This window comes from Hemiscyllium ocellatum, chromosome 31 (assembly GCF_020745735.1).
Source record: "Hemiscyllium ocellatum isolate sHemOce1 chromosome 31, sHemOce1.pat.X.cur, whole genome shotgun sequence".
Taxonomy (NCBI): domain Eukaryota; kingdom Metazoa; phylum Chordata; class Chondrichthyes; order Orectolobiformes; family Hemiscylliidae; genus Hemiscyllium; species Hemiscyllium ocellatum.
Genome location: NC_083431.1, coordinates 13,063,366 through 13,085,497, shown reverse-complemented (window position 1 = coordinate 13,085,497; position 22,132 = coordinate 13,063,366). Strand labels below are relative to the sequence as shown.

Here is a 22,132-nt window from a genome sequence, read left to right as displayed (position 1 = left end):
TGGTGGTGGGCTGCATTTCTGATCCATTGCAGTTCAGAGAGTGTAGGTACACCCACAGTGCTTTCAGGGAAGGAATTCCAGGATTTTGACCCAACAATATCAAAGGAATGGTGATATAGTTCCAAGTCAGGATAGTGTGGAACTTGCAAACAATAAAAGTGTCCCCACAGATCTTCTGCTCTGCCCTTCCAGGTAGACACATATTCAGAAGGTGCTTTCAGAGAAGTCTGAAATGCATCTTATAGATGATACACAGATGGCACTGTGCTTCAGTGGTGAAAGAAATTAACATGGAAGGGGGGCAGATATGGTGCTAATCAAGCAGGCTGTTTGCCATGGATGATGTTGAGCTCTAAGTGCTGTTGGAAGTGAACCCATCCAGGCAAGTAGAGCAGTTTCCATCACAGTCCTGACTTGTGCCTTGTAATTAGTGGCTTGGAAAGTCATGAGGTGAGTTACTATGCAAAGGGTCCCTAACCTTTGACCACTTTGTAACCACCGTACTTATATTGCTGATGAAGGGTTTATGCCCAAAACATCGATTCTTCTACTTCTTAGATGCTGCCTGACCTGCTGTGCTTTTCCAGCACCACATTCTTGACTCTAATCTCCAGCATCTGCAGTCCTCACTTTCTCCTACTTATATTGCTGGTCCAGTTTGATTCCTGGTCAACAGTATCCAAGATACCAATACTGAAACTTTGGTGATAGTGATACCATTGAACATCAAAAGGAAGATGTCCTATTGGAGATGGTTATTCCCTGGCATTTGCGTGACACACATGTTTCTGGTCACTTATCAGCCCAACCCTGAACATTATTCAGAGCTTGCTGCATATGAATGTGAGCAGCTTCAGTGTCCAAGTCATCACAAATGCTGCTGAACATTACATTCACAAATTGCATAAATCAGCAATGAAATCAAACAGAAGACAATTCAGATCTACTCAAGCTGATAAAAACCAGACAGATTTCTCATTGAAGGCAAAATCTCCGAAGATGGAATATGTTGGGTAATTCAATCTCAGTACAGTACTCAACTTGGGCACCACAACTTTAGTTGTTCAATTCTTAATTAACTGACTTGGCCTCAAAAGATGCATCGAATAACTCTACTAATGCTGGTTTGTCAAAACATTTTTACTATTTGTGAAGTAGTCAACTCTGCAAAATATTTTACACAAAACGTGTGGAATCTCCCATCCTTCCCCTTGTTGTGCCAATTTTCCAAAGTGGAGCAAACACCCAGCTGTTGAAGCCTTCCAGAAACTTGTCATCTAGTCCATCAGTATGCAATTAACTCAAGTAGGAAATGTCAGCACTAGAGTTTTGGGAATCACAGCCAAGTCCAACAATAACAGAACAGAACTTGCCAGTGGCAGCAAGCCAATAGCAACCTGGACCAGGACCTTGTGACAAATTTGTTATTGCAGCAACTGATCCATCGCAAAACTGCTAGCTAAACATGCTGCTCTTAAAAAACAATTGTTCTGGACTTCTGTACCTGGGCCAGCATTTAGTGCCCATCTCTAGCTGCCTTGAGAAGGTTATAATGAACTGCCTTCATAAGCCATTGCAGTCCATATGGTGTAGGGAAACATCGATTTCTAGAAGGTATCTTGACTCAGTGACACTAAAATGGTAATATAATTTCAAGTCAGATGGTGAGAAGCTTGGAGGGGGACATGTAGATGCTGTGTTCCAATGTATTGACTGCTCTTCTCCTTCAAAGATGGCAGTGATTATAAGTTTGGAATAAACGAAGGAATTCTGGTGAATTTCCGCAGTGCATCTTATACACGGTACACAATACTCCTACTATGTGGTTGTGGAGGGAGTGAATGAATGTTTGTGGATGTGATGACAATCAAGCAAGCTGAGGGCCATTACACTTCAAATATTGTTAGAGCTGTACTCATCCAGCAAGCAGAGAGCATTCCATCACACTCCTGACTTGTTCAAAAGGGTTATTTTATCTCTCCACAAGGTTTGAGGGGGGGGGTGGAATGTTTTAAAAAGAAATCCCCTTTCCTCAAAGTTTTCACCCCCATACTCCAAGTTATTTCAACTCACGCAACCTAATATCCTCGCCCCAAACCCCATGGCCCTTTATATAATAGAATAGTAACTTACTGACATTTGTATTTTTACAAAAGTGAAGATGTTTAAGTCACCATACTCTGGCACCTACACTAATAACAGAAATCGTACACATAAAAAATTAAGACAAAGTACTCCCACCTGCTACCCTTTCCTTCTCACCTATCATACCAATTCGTTGAGCACTGAAATGTGCATATACACTGCTTTTTTAAAATCAAACAATCATTCTATTACCTATATTTCTATATGACAAAATATACTCTATTCATAAAAGCACATTTTGGCCCAACAAGTCCACGCTGACTCTCCAAAGAGTAACCCACCCAGACCCATTTCCCTACTCTACATTTACCCCTGACTAATGCACCTAACACTACGAGCAATTGAGCATGGCCAATTCACCTGACCTGCACATCTTTGGATTGTGGGAGGAAACTAGAACACCCAGAGGAAGCCCACACTGACACAGGAAGAATGTGCAAACTCCACACAGACAGTTGCCGGAGGTGGGAATCAAACCCGAATCCTTGGCACTGTGAGGCAGCAGTACTAACCACTCAGTCACCGTGCTGCCCCTATTTTGAGATAGTAATATTATTTGTATCCACCTGTCGCCATCCCACATATCTTCCCCCAGCCCCACCCCTATCTATGTCTCAGCACCCCCTCCACACGTTTCTGATGAAGGACTTACGCCTGAAACATTGACTCTCCTGCTCTTCGGATGCTGCCTGACCTGCTGTGCTTTTTCCAGTGCCACACTTAGACACTACTTCACAAGTCAGTCCCAGACACCGGGCACTCTACCATCCAATTTCAATGGCGGCAACAGGTCATTTAAGTGGACAGCTGCCTCCAGAAACCCGGCACATACCGACAATGGCCTATCCACCAATGAAATGAGAAATGCCAAGTTCAATATTCCTGACTTCTTTGAAGTTTTGCACTAGAGTGGAGATGCTCTTAGTCATGGTGAATGTCATGGCTGTGACTCATGGCGCCTTTAATTTCCTGATGTAAAATACCAACATGAGTATTTGCCAGAGAAAATTACCAAACAAATTCCAACAATATCAGCAGTCACTACAACAATAAAACACAATCTCTAACTTTAAACAAAATTAAAAATCATACAACACCAGTTTATAGTCCAACAGGTTTAATTGGAAGCACACTAGCTTTCGGAACGACGCTCCTTCATCAGGTGACAATCACCTGATGAAGGAGCGTCGCTCCGAAAGCTAGTGTGCTTCCAATTAAACCTGTTGGACTATAACCTGGTGTTGTGCGATTTTTTAACTTTATACACCCCAGTCCAACACCGGCATCTCCGAATCATAACTTTAAACAAGATGCATACTGAACTGTAAAAAAATTAGTTTAGAATCTTAAAGTACCTCACAACATGTATTGTTTTTTACATAACCCAGCCTTAACAAAAAGCTGTTCAGTAACCTCTCAAAGTTTAAGATATTATGGAACACTCCCAAACTACACCAATTACATCATTATAAGAGCTGAATGGTAACAATTACCTGAATCATTTATGCTTCTTAAACAGGAGAGGGCAGCATTTAGCCGACAGCATTCCTCAGGGTTAGCTCCATACCTCTTCATGACTTCACAAACCTTCGTATCGGACATATTCAGCAAAATGTCTAGTGTTAGATCACCTGGGACCTCCTGAAGACAAAAGTACAAACAACAAAAACAGAATTCACAATGTTTCGATTTATATTACGGTAGCATTTAATTGAAATCAGCTACATTTATGCTTTCTCATGTTAAACAATTCAGCTGTGACACAGCATTGCAATATCTATATCTTAAATCACAGGCCCATAAACAGCTACCATTCTCAGTTATTTAGATCAGTTTTACTCAATAGGAAATAGCTAAACCAGCCAGATCAAACTGTGATCAATAAAGCAATAAAAGAGCCTTGAAACCTTCTATCGTGTTGAGAAATGTACCAGGGCTAGAAAATGCAGGAATTGATATGAAGCACATGGCTTGTCCCAAATGTTTAAAAGGAGGGGATTGCAGGAAGTAGATTTCCATGTCAAACTGCAACATGAAACCTATCATTTCACAGACGTTTAGTATTGCTAAACGTCAAATAAGCATAGAAAAGTACACAACCTAAAAGTGACAGGAGTTTAAAGAAAGAAAACTGTTCAGTGACCTCACTCTACACGATCCACCAGCTAACAGACGTTCTACAGCTCACTGTTTTTAAGGCTCATGCTTGTGCAAAGACTTTGAGAGTTACACTGCAGCCAATGATGCAGTCACAATTATAGAAACCTTTACAAAGAGGTGCAAAGATTACTTGCAAGCACAGTGGAGTCTAATATTTCCACATACCAAACACTTCAATGTTCATGCGTAGATTTTAAATAAATTCTGCAGGTTTTCCTAGATGAACTTGAAAAAACCCATTCAATGGCTCTCCACATCTCTGGCTGTTTAAATTGACTAGCCACACACAGCAATCTTAATCATGAACAGAGTCTCCTGATGTTGGACTGTTCCTGTAAATTTTCCTTGCTGTGTGAGAGACCCCATTCCTTGATTCATGTAAGCATACTGTTATTAATGCGTTTTTAAATAAAGCATTCTTCATGCTACTGAATGTCACATTCTTTGAGATCATACTATAGGGAGCACTCAGTTCCAAAAGTACTATTACAAAGAGTTCCAAAGAATTAAATATTGTGAAATTCTGCTGACAAATAGGAAAACAGCCAGTGGGACCAGGGCTAGTTGCAATATTTTCAATAGGTTACTCAGGACAGTTCCAAAGTCTCTGAAGACGAATTCAAAAGGGGTTAGGGCAGGAGACTAATGTAGAGAAAAAGACAGCAAGAGAGAACAAGAACACAACCCTTGGGAGCTGTGGGGATTCAGAAGAAGCCAAATCAGCCTTTAATTTTCGGTCCAGCTAAGAGCAGGAGATTGAAAAGCACACAAGTAATATTGGCTTCACGCAACACAGCGAGACCAAGGAAAAGCCAAGGGTAGTTCTGGCTTAATGAAGCTAACTACCGGTGAAAGACTGGAGCTGTAAATGCATAGCGGACTGCAGTTTCCAGAGTTGAGAGTTCAGGAGAGCATAGAGCCAGGAATGGATAACAGCAGTAGCTGTGGTAGTTAATGATGGAGCAGCAGATTTGAGTGTATTAAGGCCAGATCAGCGAAAGTGAAGCATTGTGAAGTGTTGAGATTTGGTGATCTGACATTAATGTCTGAGAAATTTAGGATTTGTTTTGATCACATTTGCTACTGGATATGCACATTTCAATGAGTCCATTATTCATATTTACCACATGTTAATTCTGGGCATAAAAACAGAAGATTTTAGATATACTGTCAATTATGTCGGTGCACTAGTGATGTGTTATAAAGTTTGTTGTTGTTTGTTCAAACCTGCACAATCTCGTAGTTTTATTTTGCTAAAAGTTCCTTGGACCTTATATTTCATCAAATTTTTTTGTTTTTAAAAATGGTCCCTGGTGCCTAGGTAGATCATAAATTTTGCAGTCTGGTTCATAATCATCAACATTCACAGATCACTTTGTACTTCACAGTATGACGAAATTGAAAACATTCTATTCTACAATGAGAGAGTCAATTCCATGGGTAACAAAGTACTATTCAGTTTCAGCAATAAAACCCAAAATCTACATGGGAATAACATTTCCAATATGGTCTCATGACTGCTGAAAATTACTAAATGTTTAGTTAAAGCTTTTGTCATTGTTCATACTAGAGTGAGATTACAGAATTAGGACTGCTCACAGCTACCGTTGCTCTGCAAATCAGTGGAATTTAAATGTTTTTCAGCAAAATGTTGAATACTCTTCGTACTAAAACAAAAGCAGAAAACTGGAGAAAGTCTGTGTGTCTTGCAGCATCGGAGAAAGCAGAATTAACATTTTGGGTCCAGTTATCCAGCTTCAGTTCTGGAGAAGGTAACGGGACACGAAGCATTAACTCGGTTTCTTTCTCCACAGATGCAGCCAGATCTGCTGCGTTTCTCCACCAATTTCTATTTTAGTTCGTGTCCCATTATTCTTTGTTACATTTGACTGTATGTAACCCAGCAGCAGAGCAACGTGCTCAGTACCATCCCAGACCACACAAGGAAGTCTTCAGCCAGTCCAGTCTCTCCATAAATCCCAAGTTGCAGCATTCTGCTACCTAATTTAATTAGGTAATGGAGCGGTTTGGCACAAAACTACCACAGCTCAAGAAAGCTCATCACAAATTATCATCTTAGGTAACTAAAGTTAGGCAACAAATACAGCACTGACAAGATCAGCAACTCCAAAATCAATTCAAAGCAAAAAGGCTTCCAAAACTCCAATCTGCCAGAACCCCAAAAATACTCCATTTAACTTTGCATCTGCTCAGCTGACCTCAGACTCAGAACACTGAGACAGCCCAACTCATTCATGCTGGCCAGACATCCTAATCTGACTTAGTCCCATTTGTCAACATGTGCCCCATATCCTTCTAAACCCTTGCTCTTTACGTACTCATCCAGATGCCTTTTAAATGTTGTAATTGTACCCGCATCCACCACTTCTTTTGGCAGCTCATTCCATACATGCACCATCCTCTGCATGAGCTAATACCCACCAGGTCCCTTTTATATCTTTCCTCTCTCACATTAAACATACACCCTCTAATTTTGACTTCCCCATCCTATGAAAAAGACCTTGGCTATTCACCCTGTCCGTGCTCCCCGTGATTTTATAAACCTCCACAAGCTCACCCCTCAGCCATGGGAAAACAACCCCAGCCTATTCAGCCTCTCCCTATAGCTCAAACCCTCTAAATCTGGCGACAACCGTGTAAATCTTTCCTGCACCCTCAAGTTTAGTAACAGCCTTCCTTTAGAAAAGGATCAAGATCTGCCCAATTCATTCCAATACCACATCCTCCCCTGCCGCAAAAACTTGGGCTAGTCTCCTCCAATCTCTGTCAAAGATTGCACAGCATGACACTTTCTTTCAATACCTATCTGGCAACTCAACTCTAAATCCCCAATCATTGCCATTTTCAGATTGGGAGAATGTAATGTACAGCAAAAGACTCATATTCCAAAATGCTACAGCAAGGAAAGGGTAACTGAGCAGGCTGATACACAAAATAAGGTAACTGCATGTGGGTACACATTGCAGCAGTTACATAGTGCCTAGAAGCATCAGGAAACAAAGTTATAAAACGAGAGAGTCATATAAACAGGCCAGCTGACCATAAACATGCTCAGAGATAAGTTTCACACAATGTTTCAATGAAAAATGCAAGGTGGAGAGATTGAGAAGTGGAGGGAGAAAATTCCAGAGCTTGGGACCTAAGCAACTGAAAGTACAAACAATGGTGGTACAATACATAGGGGTCAGAATTGAAGGAATGCAAACATGAGAGCAATGGGGCTGAAGCAGAACAGCAATGGGAATGGGTGAGAGGAGGTCACAGAGGGATTTGAGGGATGCAAGTTTAGAAGGAGTTTTATATTAAAAATGGAATAGGTAGAGATGGAGGGAAAAAAATGACATTTTGATCAGAAGTAACTTTCACTAGAGACAGAGACAGAGACAAAGACAATCCCCTGTAATGCAAGGGGGAAAAAAAAAGAAAAAGAATAGGAATTTTAAATCTTTCAATCATGAAAAGGGATGGAGTAGACGTCCTGATCAACCTTAACAATACTGATAAAAAAAGAAATTGCTGGAAAAGCTCAGCAGTTCTGTGGAAGGGTCATAGAGATGTACAGCATGTGATCTGAAACGTTAACTGTGATTTCTCTCCACAGATACTCGTAGACCTGCCGACTTTTTCCACTAATTTCTGTCTTTGTTTCTGATTAACAGCATTGGCAGTTCTTTTGGTTTTTAACAATAGTGATTTTTTGCCCAATGTATCCATCATGAAAATAAATTTATCCTCCAACCATGCCTTTTCTTGTACGAGACTGGGGGGAGGGGAGAAAGAAGGGAAGAGAGGAAGAAAAGGGACAGAGAAAGAGAGGGAGTGGGGGAGAAAGAAAGAGTGAAAAAGAGATATGCACCATGTTAGACACTGCTTTATTCTCTCAGTAATTCCATTAAATGTCACCTTTTCTCTAGTTTAAATACAAAAATTACTGTTCCCTTCCAGATCATGGCATAATTTGGCGACATTGTCTGATATGACAACAAGGAGAAAGTGAGGTCTGCAGATGCTGGAGATCAGAGCTGAAAATGTGTTGCTGGAAAAGTGCAGCAGGTCAGGCAGCATCCAAGGAACAGGAGACTCGATGTTTCGGGCATAAGCCCTTCTTCAGGAATATGACAACAATAAAAATACCAGTCTGTTCCAGAATCATGATCATGTAGAGTATCTTACTCAGTTATTGGCCATAGCCTTCCAGGATGTTGAAAAGAACAGTAAATGTTAAAACACACCAAGTGTAAAGGCCCTGGGAAAGCCATAAACCAAACAACAGAATAGTACCCAAATGAAGAAACTACCAAATAATATTCCACATCTATACTTTTACTTCAATGCAAATCAGAACCACACAAGTTGCATGTGAATTCAGGCTGGTGGCACTTTGAATTAAAGAGACAAACTGCACTTAAAATAGCTGATACAAAAGGTTCATCTTATGCAACTGAGCTTCTTTGTCAGATATTTAGTACTTTTACACATACGGCCATGCTTTCCTGTCCATTGAAAATCACAAACTCAAGCCTCGAAATCTTGAACTCAAGTGTCAAGTTACTCAAGTTAATGTTGCATTTCACAGCTGTCACTGGTCTTTGAAACTCACAAAACCTGAGGACATATGGAGGAAGCCAGCTAAATCATTACCATTACATGGATATAATGTGGATAAATTTAACCAGATCTGAGAAATACCAATGGGATAAAAAATCATCCTGGAGGTTACCTACAGAAAGCTCCAGAGAGAAGGTACCTAATGTAAAAAATTGTATTCTTAAATGAAATGAGAGGCTCCGAAAAATTAGTACATGAAGAGAATATTGTTAAAAAGTGAGAATACAATTTTGCTCTATAATAAAAGAAATTAGTTAATCAATGCGATGATTATTTAAAAACACAGTAAGACACAGCATAAAATCATGCCTTCAAATAAGGCCTGAAAACCAAATTTTAAGTCAGTTCTTCAAGATTTACATCGCTCTCGGCTGACACATGAATGGTCTCCAGCTTGCCTCAAGAAATTTCTTTAAGAAGAAGAATGGTGTTAATACAAAACTCATGACCACAGAAAGTGGAAGAAACAAATAGCATAGATGTATCTAAGCAGAAATTAGGGAAGCATATAAGGAAGGAGGGAATCGAGGGTTACATTGGCTGATTTAAATGAGAAAAGATAGAAAGGCCTTAAGTGGAGCATAAACCCCCAACCTGGACAGTTAGTGCTGAATTATCTGTTTGTGCAGTACATCCTACGAAAGACCATGGTGCCCATATAAGACATATCTTTTCATTTTTACTGCCTCTGTTCCACATATGGAAGCATATGCATACTCATATTACAAGTTCTGTATTTATTTAATAATTTGTAATATTGAAATATTGAAACTGCTCAAGTAAAATAGCTTGGTTACTTCAATCTAAAATACAAATACCTATAAGACAATAGCTGCACTGTACTAGTAACAGTTAATATAATTAGTACTACAATAATGCAACACCCAGACTGATTTCCAACTGGATACAGTAAACATGCACAGAAGAAAAAGCATCCTAAAAAAAAGCCAAAAAAAATTCCATCAACGATAACAGCCAAGAAAATTTCACATCAATTTATTTAAACAAATTAGCAAAGTTCACATTAGTGTACCATGTCCCCGTATCCTACAGTAACTTGTTCCAACATCAAAACCCATGCATCCTGCACATCAAGTCTGAATGATAACAATGCATTATTTCAAATTTGGAAATTATTAATATTATTAGCTTTACAAGCATACATTAGCATCTAGTCATCAGGGGTTGTGTTGAAAGCTTTTAAAGTCCATTTAAAAAATTCTCACTCCTTTACAAAGCAACAGTTGCGTTGTATACAAGACCTGTGCAAAGTAGTCAATAGACAATATCCTGTGTAGTTGTTTAACAGTCAAATAATTCTGGAAATGTAGCTAGAGAAGCTATCTTCTTTCAACAAAATCCTACAAGCCATTGGGTTTAGTTCCTCAATGTATAATTTTGGGAAATTTTAAGCATTTCAATTTAAACAAGGAACAACTTGCATTAGTTTCGCACTGTGAACATAGTAAGAGCCTCCTAAATCCATTGAGCATGCACTCAAAAGTTAATATTTATATAAGCTTTTGCTTGGATTATTGTTAAATATTTTATTGGCTCAAGTAATCATTTGGGGGAAAAAAACAAGATGAAAACATTGAATAATGAGTGCAAACATCTTTACCATTTGCCTAGTAATGCAATGTAATTATGATGATTGTCTTACATCCAAACACCTTAATGACAAATTTAGAATTGACCCAGCACAAGAAGAAATGTTGCAATATTTAAACGTTGTCAAATAGTCATGGCATTCAGATCACAAATGGAGATGGCTTCTTTCTGAGGAGGGGGGGAAACAAGACAATTAATTTTTCTGCCATACTTAAGCTTAAACATAGAAATGTAGAAAATAGAAAATAAACATGCTGAAAAATAAATTGTTAGTGAGGCTACAATTCAGGCTCAGCTTTCAAGGAGAAAATAGAATGCTCATCAATGGGAAGCTTTCTCTTCATACAAATGCTAATGCTACACTTGAAGCAAGTAGCTCTGTTAAATGTTAATGCTAACAATATTATTAATTTAAATGATTGAGATCTAAGATTAGAATGTGTGCGGTCTACACAAAAGCAAATAATCAAGAGATTAAAATTTCAAGGGAATGACAAGCTTGGTTTAAGGGGCTCAGACAAACTCTGAGACCTATTGCCATGTCCCCATGACACGACAAATGAAAGTAAATTGGTAGAAAATATGAGGCTTTCTAAACTTGCACAAACCGTGCTAAACTATTGTAGCAGCTTAAAAATAAATCACTCGACATGATCCTTTCAAGTTTGGCTTTAATATGATTACTTAGACATTAAGCCAGTGTTTGATACAAATTTCACAAAAGATTCTAGCTGTTCTCTGTCTGATGCACTCCTCACTGTCAGTAACTGATCTTTTTCTTCCAAACTGCAGTTTCTACAGTGTGAAAACACCATCTGCTTGAAGCATTGAAAAGAAAACAGGAAGTGGTAATGGGTCAGGCAAGTCCTCAACTTAACTGCTGTAACAGTGAAAACAGAAAGGAGCAGCAACCTACGGAGCTGTCTGGAAAGTTCTCTTCAATAAAAATAAAATTAAAACATGAAACGGCAAGCTGCAGCTCCATTAAAAAAAGGTGACCTTAAAATGATTAAAAACAGCAATTTAACACTTGTGTATAACCAGACCCAAAGGGAACAATCAGAAATTGCCTGAATTTGTTTCACACAGTAGAGTCAGATGTAAGTTCTGCTTAATCCCCGATCCAAGCCACTTTGTGCACAGAAGCACAGCAGCAGATGCATTACATCACTGCAAGATGAAAGGGGAAAAAAAATCAACCATCCTTGATCCTTCACTTTTGCACATCTCCTGGCAAACTCAAATAGATATTGAAAATGTAAGCTGACTTCCATCATCATCAGAAATACAGGTTCTAAGATTCAACATTTCAAGAGTGTCTATCTGTTTTGAGAAAACTAGCTATTTGTATTGATGATTTGGAAATGCCGGTGTTGGACTGGGGTGTACAAAGTTAAAAACACCAGGTTATAGTCCAACAGGTTTAATTGGAAGCACACTAGCTTTCGGAGCGACGCTCCTTCATCATCTATCACCAGTGTGCTTCCAATTAAACCTATTGGACGATAACCTACTGTTGTGTGATTTATATTTGTACTGAAGTCCCTACCGGCTACAAGTGTATTGTGCATCAACTATTGGGAAATGGGGAACAAAATGACATGAAAAGTTACAGCGCAAACATGTCGAAAAATAGTTTAATTGCCAACGACATTCATATACCAGAAAAATGTTTTATTTGTGAAGAAGGGTCACTCTAATGAAAGAACACTTGCTCCATTGAGACTAGGCTCAAGATACATTACTCTAGCACTGCACATTCTGCAATTGAATGTGCTGGAGCTGAATTTTTTTGCATGATCATTATTATATCTTTTGCCTCAAGCACCAAATTACAGGTAACAAGCAACAATTTTTCACATACAGTAGTATAATCATTGTGCTATTTAGTTTTCAGTAAATGATTTGTCACAATAGCTGCCAGCATGCATCCAAAAAGTAGCGATAGCTGGTCCAGGATAAAGTGGCAGATGTCCCATTGAATTAAAAATATTACTCAATGCACAATGAAGTCACTCAAACCAGCAGGTTCCAGACCTATTGGGTTTACTCTCAGGCAGCAACTCATATGGCAGCAAGTAGCATCAGTGTCACCTGACTTACAGGACAGAGAAAAATCATACAGAGCAGTCACTCCCAAGTACAGTCCAGCATATCATGCTTGACAGTGCATTTGCTGTTTGACCGAATGAGAAACAGAGATCAAGACGACTGAACAAGGGAAAATGTTTTTCTTTAAAAAGCCTCATGCTTCCAGTTTTAAAACAAACAGAAGAATTATTGCTACGCAAGAACAAAGTAAATAGTCAAGACAATCTATTTTATACTCTGAATATCAGAAATTAATCTGAAGTAAACATGAATTAACAAGGTGGTCAAACATGCCACAAACACTGCATTAAGTGACAGAAGCTACAAAGGCAGGTCTCTCAATTTTTTCAAACACCACCCAGATATCAGTGGTCACTGTGAATCCATCAACTCCATTTTACAAAAGGTGGTCTTGAAAAAGTTGCAGTTCCTCTTTTAAGGATCTAAATTCTAATCTCCCACACAATTGGTCCAAATTAGAGCACAGCATTAATGGCTGTTTGCCTCCCAGCTGCTCAACACCTTCTCCCAAGATGATGTCCTATTGCATTAATTTCCCAACACCCAAATATCAGCATGACCACAGCTCTCTCGTTGCTGTGAGCCTAACACTACCACTCGCTGACATTTCTTTGCACCATCTTCCAGCTTCACTGAGCCAGAAACACTCCTGTGCTTTTCTAATCTTCAGGTCCACACAGTCTTTTTTGAGGCACAGCTGAATGGAGCTAACAACGTTCTGCTGCTTTTTCAGCTTCTGAATATAAAAGGATCAGAAGGACTCACTTTCAAGCCACACAGCGGATTCATGGTTACATTTTTCACAACATTTCTCCATAGGAGGCTTTAAAGTAATGCTTTAAACGAGTATATGGGTAGACTCCCACCTACTGTTTTCTGCATGGTAGCAATTTTGGCCTTCATCTCAAGCCAACATGGAAAAACATTAACAAGAGGAGACCTTCATTCATCTGTTTAATTCTGAAAATGCACTCTGCCTATTCCTTGATGTCCCAAAGTCAAACATTCCTGCGGATGGTAAAATCCCCAACAGGGGAATACCAACATGTCAGAGACCCACTAAAACATTGCTACCTCAAAAACAAAGACTTCAAAAACACTGCCACCATTCCTATGCACTCCTGAGCTGATTTCCCACATTCTACCTCGCAATCATCCAAAACTGCAGCGTACATAGATTCATAGAGATGTACAGCACGGAAACAGACCCTTCGGTCCAACCCATCCACGCTGACCAGATATCCCAAGCCAATCCAGTCCCACCTATCAGCACCTGGCCCATATCCTTCCAAACCCTTCCTATTCATATACCCATCCAGATGCCTTTTAAATATTGCAATTGTACTAGCCTCCACCACTTCCTCTGGCAGCTCATTCCATACATGTACTACTCTCTGCATGAAAAAGTTGCCTCTTTGATCTCTTTTATATCTTTCCACTCTCACCCTAAGCCTTTGCCCTCTAATTCTGGACTCACCCACCCCAGGGAAAAGACTTTGTCTATTTATCCTATCCATTTCCCTCATGACTCTATAAACCTCTATAGAGGTCACACCTCAGCTGCTGATGCTCCAGGGAAAACAGCTCTAGCCAATTCAATCTCTCCCAATAGCTCAAATCCTCCAACCCTGGCAACATCCTTGTAAATTTTTTCCGAACCCTTTCCAATTTCACAACATCTTTCCGACAGGAAGGAGACCAAAATTGCACGCAGTATTCCAACAGTGGCCTAGCCAATGTCCTGCACAGCCGCAAGATAACCTCCCAACTCCTGTACTCAATACTCTGACCAATAAAAGGAAAAACCTACCAAATACCTTCTTCACTATCCTATCTACCTGTGACTCTACTTTCAAGGAGCAATGAACCTGCACTCCAAGGTCTCTTTGTTCAGCAACACTTCCTAGGACCTTACCATTAAGTGCATATGTCCTGCTAAGATTTGCTTTCCCAAAATGCAGCACCTCGCATTTATCGGAATTAAACTCCACCTGCCACTTCTCAGCCCATTGACCCATCTGATCAAGATCCCGTTGTAATCTGAGGTAATCTTCGTCACTGTCCACCACACCTGCAATTTTGGTGTCATCAGTAAACGTACTAACTATACCTTATGCTCACATCCAAATAATTTATATAAATGACGAAAAGTAGTGGACACAGCACCAATCCTTGTGGCACTCCACTGGTTATAGGCCTCCAGTCTGAAAAACAATCCTCCACCACCACCCTCTGTCTTCTACCTTTGAGCCAGTTCTGTATCCAAATGGAGAGTTCTCCCTTTATTTCAGAAGATCTAACATTTGAACTTATATGAGATCCCCTCCCACATCATTCTTGTGTTCCTTGACCTACAGTAGTTTCCAGTTAATCACAACCTCAAATGCAGCATTCTTGATTTTCAAATCTCTCCATGGTCTCCCCCACCAAAATCCAAAATCCCTCCAGGATATCCAAGCTAAGGCAGACTGAGTAAACTCAATTTTAATCACCTTACCATTGGTGGCCAGACCTCCAGCTGCCTATGCTGTGGATACTTGAAGACCCTACCTTCAGCATTCCACCTCATTTTGCCACTTGAAAAGACCAATTAAAACCTACCTCTTCAAAGAAGTTTTTAATCATTTGATCTTTTACCGTATCTCCATTTGAGATTCAATTTCCCAGTTTTCTTTATAAACACTCCTGTGAAATGTCTTTGGTCACTGTTAATTTTAACTGCACAATACAAGTTGCTTTGGCTTTTGGGTGACACATTCTTAGTAATCAACAGTACCATTTGCCACGTAGCACAAGAGTGGTGGAAAGAATAAAATTGTTCATTCCTTTCAGTTGTGCACACCAGAAATCAAACCTAAATATTAAATATAGAAACTGGAAAGGGGAGGCGTATCATCCTACTTGGAACCAAGCTACAAAAACAAAATTTCTAAAATTTAAACTGCAGTAGTTGGGAAGGTGGGGGTGGTCAGGGGTGGACTATTGAATATAGATGGTGTGTTGCCCATGTGGGTGCATTACTCACTCCAAAATATTCCAGAAAAAACCGAAGAGCCAAATGATGATTTCAAGGACTGACATTAGTTATCCAGCCACACTTCAAGAAAGAGTGTAACTAAGGCAAAGTTCAAGGAGAAACGGCAGAGAATGAATCCAATCACAAAGAACTCAAGAAGAAGGGAACGGAATTTTTTCGTCCTGTTCTAGGAAGTCTATATTACAAAATCTAACCAGATATTCTAGGCGCCAAAATATTCTTCTCTAAGAAAGCTGAAGCATGACTGCACTAAAATACGTGTTGATCAAATTGCACAGAAACAAACAATTTCATGTCACTGAACCTCCAAACATCAACTCACATTTACATAATAATCTTTGGCATTATGAAACATGCCAAGGCATTAGGAGCATCCTTTATAAATTTCAAGATAAACATTTTCAGTTGAATATCCAATCTGTGAATCCCACCCTTCAGCAGCAACATGTATAAATGCTCACCAGACTTGTTCCAGGGATGACAAGAGACAGAATGGGCAAACTGGGCCTGTATTCTTGAGTTTTGAAGAATGAGAGGTGATCTAACTGAAACGTATCAAATACTTAAAAAAAGATGACAGGGTAGTTGCAGATGTTCCAAAAGTGGAGGATACAAGTTTAAAATAAAGGGGAGATGACAATTTAGCTCTGAAATGAAGATAAATTATTTTACTCCCAGAGGGCTGTACACCTTTGGAATTCTCTACCACTCAGTGCTGTACAGGCTCAACCCTTGATTATGTTTAAGGTAGAGATGGAGAGATTTTTGATTACCAATGACATAAAAAGTAATGGGATAGGCTGAATAAAAGGCACTGAAGTGTTCAATCAGCCTTGAACATATAGAATGGCAGAGCATGCTCAATGGGTAGAATGGCCTAACTATCAACACACAATGAGGAAGAGTCTCAAAGTTTTATCATCAATAATATCCTTTTCACCTATATTCCAGGATGTTGGAACATCAACCATAATCTACGATCTTAGCTACACACAAAAATAAAGGCTGATTGCTACAACTAACATTTAATTTCAAAGACTCCAAGGTCAGTGACATATGATAAATGAAACAAAATAGGCAGGTCATTGAAAGACAAGCCACTGCAGCGATTTGAAAACCACCGTTTTTCCAATTTCAATCAAGAAAAGTCATTGTATAAAAATAGACTGGCTCTTCATATTGGAAGAGTCAGCACATGTTTATAAATTAGGAGTGATGCCCACTTCTAACTTAAAATAAACCCTCTCAGCAACAGGATATGCATGATAATTATGCCCCACTCTACATTTATATTGCACACTTAAACTTAAATACCTCATCCAAAATTTCAGGAACCAGTCTGTGACATTTTTGCTGGACATTCTCAAAAAGCTTTCCATTTGCCCAACTGACACGGTCATGGTTCCAAGATCAATCATTTTATATATAAATTTTCCCTTGCCAAAGTAACTACTTCTCCATCTCAAAAGGATTGCAACTGTTGCCGTTGGCGACTTAGACATAATTGCATATTTGTAAGGAAATGGTACACATGGACTACAAACTAGTCAAGTTATTCTTCACAGCACCAACTCATTTTGGTAAATGATTGAAATAGCATTAGTACAAATATTTACTCAGGCGACCTTGGTACTGCATTGCAGATTTACACAAATGCCCCAGGGAATATAACCGAGTGGGTGAGCTGGACTGTAGCGTATAGTTTGATTGAAATGCTTAACCAAAGGGAAGTATGATAGAAAAGAGCTTAATACTATTCCGTTCAGTAGTAACTAAAATTCTAGTTTTTTTTCCTCACTCAACTAACACCACAGATATATCTTTAAACTAGCTATTCATCACTTTTGCTTTTAATTTTCACTCTTGGGTTCATTCATTAATTGGTGGTCCCTCATAGACGAGGATGATTTTCTCCCATTCTCACGGTGAGTCTGCAGGTGGCTGTACAGACTGATGCTGCTTCTGCAGGTTCTGTTACACTTGGGGCAGAAGGTGGTTGCAGGAAGGGGTGGCTGGTGCATTGTGCGGCGGCACACTCCTTAAACTGTTTTGGCCTGGCTTCCGCTTTTTCCTGACGGCAAATCTCGAGGTGCACAATATCTTTCCATATGATCCTCTTCCACTTTAGATGGTCTTGGGCCAGAGATTCCCAGGTGTCTATGGGAATGCTGCACTTCACCAGTAAGGCCTTGAGGGTATCACTGAAGTGCTTCAATGTTCCACCATCATGGTAATGATAAATGGCTCCTGGGTGTAACTTAGTTGTTAAGTATGACTCCAATAAATATACTTCAAAACCCACTTTCTGTCTTCGAAGATAGCTTGGGGCTTTAAAATGTGATAAGTCACTAAATCAAGCAAGAATTCCTCTCAAATAGGAAATAGTTACAGTAATTTTTTCACTTTATTTCACAAGAGTCTGATTCATGCTGAGCCACACTTCAACAACATCCCACACCTTGCTTAAGTGACCATTCTTTATGTATAGTCAAGCTTTGTGTTTAAGCAGGCTGGTCTCAGATAGCTTACTCTGGATGGGTGGAATCAAATTCAATGATGATTAGAGTGATGCTGGAAAAGTACAGCAGGTCAGGCAGCATCCAAGAAGCAGGAAAATCGACGTTTCAGGCAAAAGCCCTTCATCAGGAATCAGCTGCCAGAGGAAATGGTGGAGGCTGATACAATTACTACATTTAAAAAGGCATCTGAATGGGTATATGAATAGGAAGGGTTTAGAGGGATATGGGGCCAAGTGCTGGCAAATGGGACTAGATTACTTTAGGATATCTGGTTGGCATGGACAAATTGGATGGAAGGGTCTGTTTCCATGCTATACATTTAAATAACTCTAATACAATTTGTATGGAGAATGAGCTATGTCAGAAGCACTTTGTCCAATCTTTTGTTTTTAACCCATAAATTATCAGACCTATCCAAAGAAGAGTTAATAAAGATTATTTGAAAAGAGATGACACTAATAAATTCTCAAACTTAAAATAGATAAAAGACAGACACTGATGTGAGATGTGACAGAATTTTGAAGGAGGATGGGAGGAAATAAAGAGAAAGGGTTGGTGAAGACATGCTCAACTGTCCTGCAAACATCAAACTCTTCTCAAATGCAGAAACTGCCTGCTTTTAGAGATTTCTCCATTTCAATCCAGCTAGGATTGTTCCTCCCTCCACATTTAGCAGGGTCCACTTAGACTTCAATATTGGCTTTCAGGATGTCTTGGTATAATTATTTGGGATGTCAAATATAGGGGTTACCACACTCACCAGCTGTGGAATACAGACCAACTTTGGTGTTTGGGATTCTTCCATGCTAAACACATAACTGATTACAGCAGAAAATCTCCAAATACTTGGATGAACATGTGGTACACAGATTTCCAAACAGGAAAATAAGATTTCATCAACCTTTTGGAATGAATACAAAAGGACAGGAAGAAAACTTAGTAGATACAGTTTAAACCAAGATCTTAATGCAAGATGGCACAAAGAAAACATAATGGATTATTTGAAAAGTTTTTTTGTGGGAGCTGGGCATCACTGGCTAAGACAATATTTGATGCCCATTCCTAAACGTCCTTGCAGTAGTGATTGTGGTGAATCACCTTCTTAAACCACCACATTCTAGCTTTTCTGTAATTATTTGGTACAAGTGTATGGCTTGCCAGACTATTTCAGTGGACATTTAAAAGTCAAACACATTTATAAGACTCCAGATCCACAGTAAAGGCAGGGCAGCTAAGAATGGCAGATTTTTGACTTTAAAAAGGACATTAAATGAAACAGATGGGTTTTTAAAATAATCAACGATAGTTTCATTGCCACTATGGGGCTAGCCTTTATTTCCAGATTTATTCCTTAATTGCATTTAAAAACATCTAGACATGGATTATTTTAAATCAGAATTATAAAATTACTTCGGAGAACGCAATATGGGCAGACAGGAGAGGTTTGATTAGACTACAAGTGAAGATAAACACCTACATAAGATTTAATAAAATCAAGCTGTCCACATTTATGCTATAATATTCCTCACTAGAATCAAATCTCACCCTTCCTTTAATCAGGAATACAAAGGCTAGAAACTCATGTCGGATTCCCAAGCAGCTAATTAAATATAATTTAATTGTTATCTACTTGTGTGACTACATCCAAAACATATTCACTGGTGAGGTATAGAATTAAAGTATCAGCAATCTGGTAGAAAAATCATTTATATTTGAATGACAGGGTAAATGTGCAAGCTGTCAATTGTGCTAGCTTTTAGTCTTCTGGCAAAGGTCATTTTCTTGTTTCGGGAAAAACAAATTGATTCAATTCTAACTTAAACACTTAATGGTAAGGTCCTGGGGAGTGTTGCTGAACAAGGAGACCTTGGAGCACAGGTTCATACCTCCTTGAAAGTGGAGTAGCTGGTAGATAGGATAGTGAAGGCAGCGCTTGGTATGCTTTCCTTTATTGGTGAGTACAGGAGTTGGGAGGTCATGTTGCGGCTGTACAGGATGTTGGTTAGGCGACTTTTAGAATACTGCATGCAATTTTGGTCTCCTTCCTATCGGAAGGATGTTGTGAAATTTGAAAAGGTTCAGAAAAGATTTACAAGGATGTTGCCAGGGTTGGAGGATTTGAACTACAGGGAGAGGCTGAATAGGTTGGGGCTATTTTCCGTGGAGCTTCGGAGGCTGTGGGGTTACCTTAAAAAGGTTTATAAAATCATGAAGGGCATGGACAAGATAAAACAGACAAAGTATTTTCCCTGGTGTGGGGGAGTCCAGAACTAGAGGGCATATGTTTAGGGTGAGAGGGGAAAGTTATAAAAGGGACCTAAGGGGCATCGTTTTCATGCAGAGGGTACTGAGAGTATGGAATAAGCTGCCAGAGCAAGTGGTGGAGGCTAATACAATTCCAGCATTTTATAGGCATCTGGATGGGTATATGAATAGAAAAGGTTTAGAAGGATATGAGCCAAGTGCTGGCAAATGGACTTGATTAGTTTAGGGTATCTGGTCGGCAAGGATGACTGGACCAAAGGGTCTGTTTCCATGCTGTACATCACTATGACTCTATTTACATAGCACTAACAGTGAGTTTAATAAGACTCTCCCCTTGGAGTCATACAGAATTCAAAACATTAACTGTTTTTCCTCTCTGTCCGCAGATGTTTCCAGATCTGTAGAGCTTCTCCAGCACGGTTCTTATTTCAGATTTCCAGCATCACAGTATATTGCTTGTAGTTGTAACTACAGCGCCATTCAGAGCCTCATTCTTAAAAAAAACACTGAAGTCCTTCTGAAGTGTAATTTCTATTCTAATGTAGGAAAAAGTGCTGCTTCAAGACCCCACAAAATGCAACATGATAAATGACCAGATTATCAACTTTACTAATGTTCAACAGATACAAGTTTGTCAAGATATCAGGAGAAAATTCACGTTCTTTGAAATTGGGCCTGGCAATTTTTACAGCAACCCGGAAGAGCAAACAGAGTTATGGTTTAAGGTCTCAACCAAAATATAGCATCTAGTGGCACAGCTCAAAGAGACATCCTTGATTCTGTGCTCACATCTCACCATCACGGCTTAGCTTTGACACTGATGCACTCGCAATCTTTGGAATCAAATGCAAAACTACTGACTGCCACTGAAGCAGGAGGACAAATGTGTTTCAAATACGACAAAAAAACTTTCATGTTTTTATTCAAAATCACAAATGATGCACCTAGCTCGAGTGAACTTTGTACCCATCACAAGCTTATTAGCTATGTGCATTTCTTTGATACATTTGATCATTCCAATAATCACTTGTTTTTCATTCTGCATTCTGCCAAAAAAAAGTTTAAAATGACAGAATGTCAAACCACACTGCTCAATCCATGTCTTACAATTCACAACTGAAGTGTTTAAAATGGAGTACTATACTAGTCTCAACCTAATGTAGAACAGGCTCAAAATATGCTAAATAACTTAGCTCTGTTCCTAGAAGGAAGACTAGCTAAAATATAGGAATTTATTTCCTACAATGTTCCTTTTTGTGAAAGGGGAACATGTGCACAAAAAGATTTGAAGTAGAATGCAGCACAAATATACACTAGTCTATTAAATTGCCAAAAGTTCAAAAACATATTTTCTGCTTGTGCAATCTGGAATCGAGGGAGAGTAGAATGCTAGAAATTACAAAAAGCAAATCAAAGTCACAAGTGGAGAAAAGCATGAACATGATCGTTCTTACAGGTTGCCGAAAAGGAGTGCCGGTAACTCCAGAGTTTTCAATCCCATCTTGCAGAACCAGACTTCCTGTTCAAGTTTTAAATTAACAGCTCAGATTTTCTATCCCACTCATCAAGCTAATATGACTAGACTTCGTAAAATAAAAAAGGGAAATATACAAATTATAGATACACACAGGTTAACAATTATGATGGAGTTAAT

At 39.2% G+C, this 22,132-nt stretch overlaps 1 protein-coding gene across 11 annotated transcripts in view; it reads right to left on the bottom strand.

Moving 5' to 3' along the window:
• Nucleotides 1–22,132, bottom strand: part of LOC132830290 (kinase suppressor of Ras 1-like) — a 205,434-nt gene that overhangs the window by 45,647 nt on the left and 137,655 nt on the right. For all 11 annotated transcript variants that reach the window (XM_060847854.1, XM_060847856.1, XM_060847857.1 and 8 more), the window contains one exon: nucleotides 3,639–3,786. In XM_060847854.1, the coding sequence (XP_060703837.1) occupies nucleotides 3,639–3,786 (148 nt within the window). The remainder of the gene's footprint in view (nucleotides 1–3,638; nucleotides 3,787–22,132) is intronic.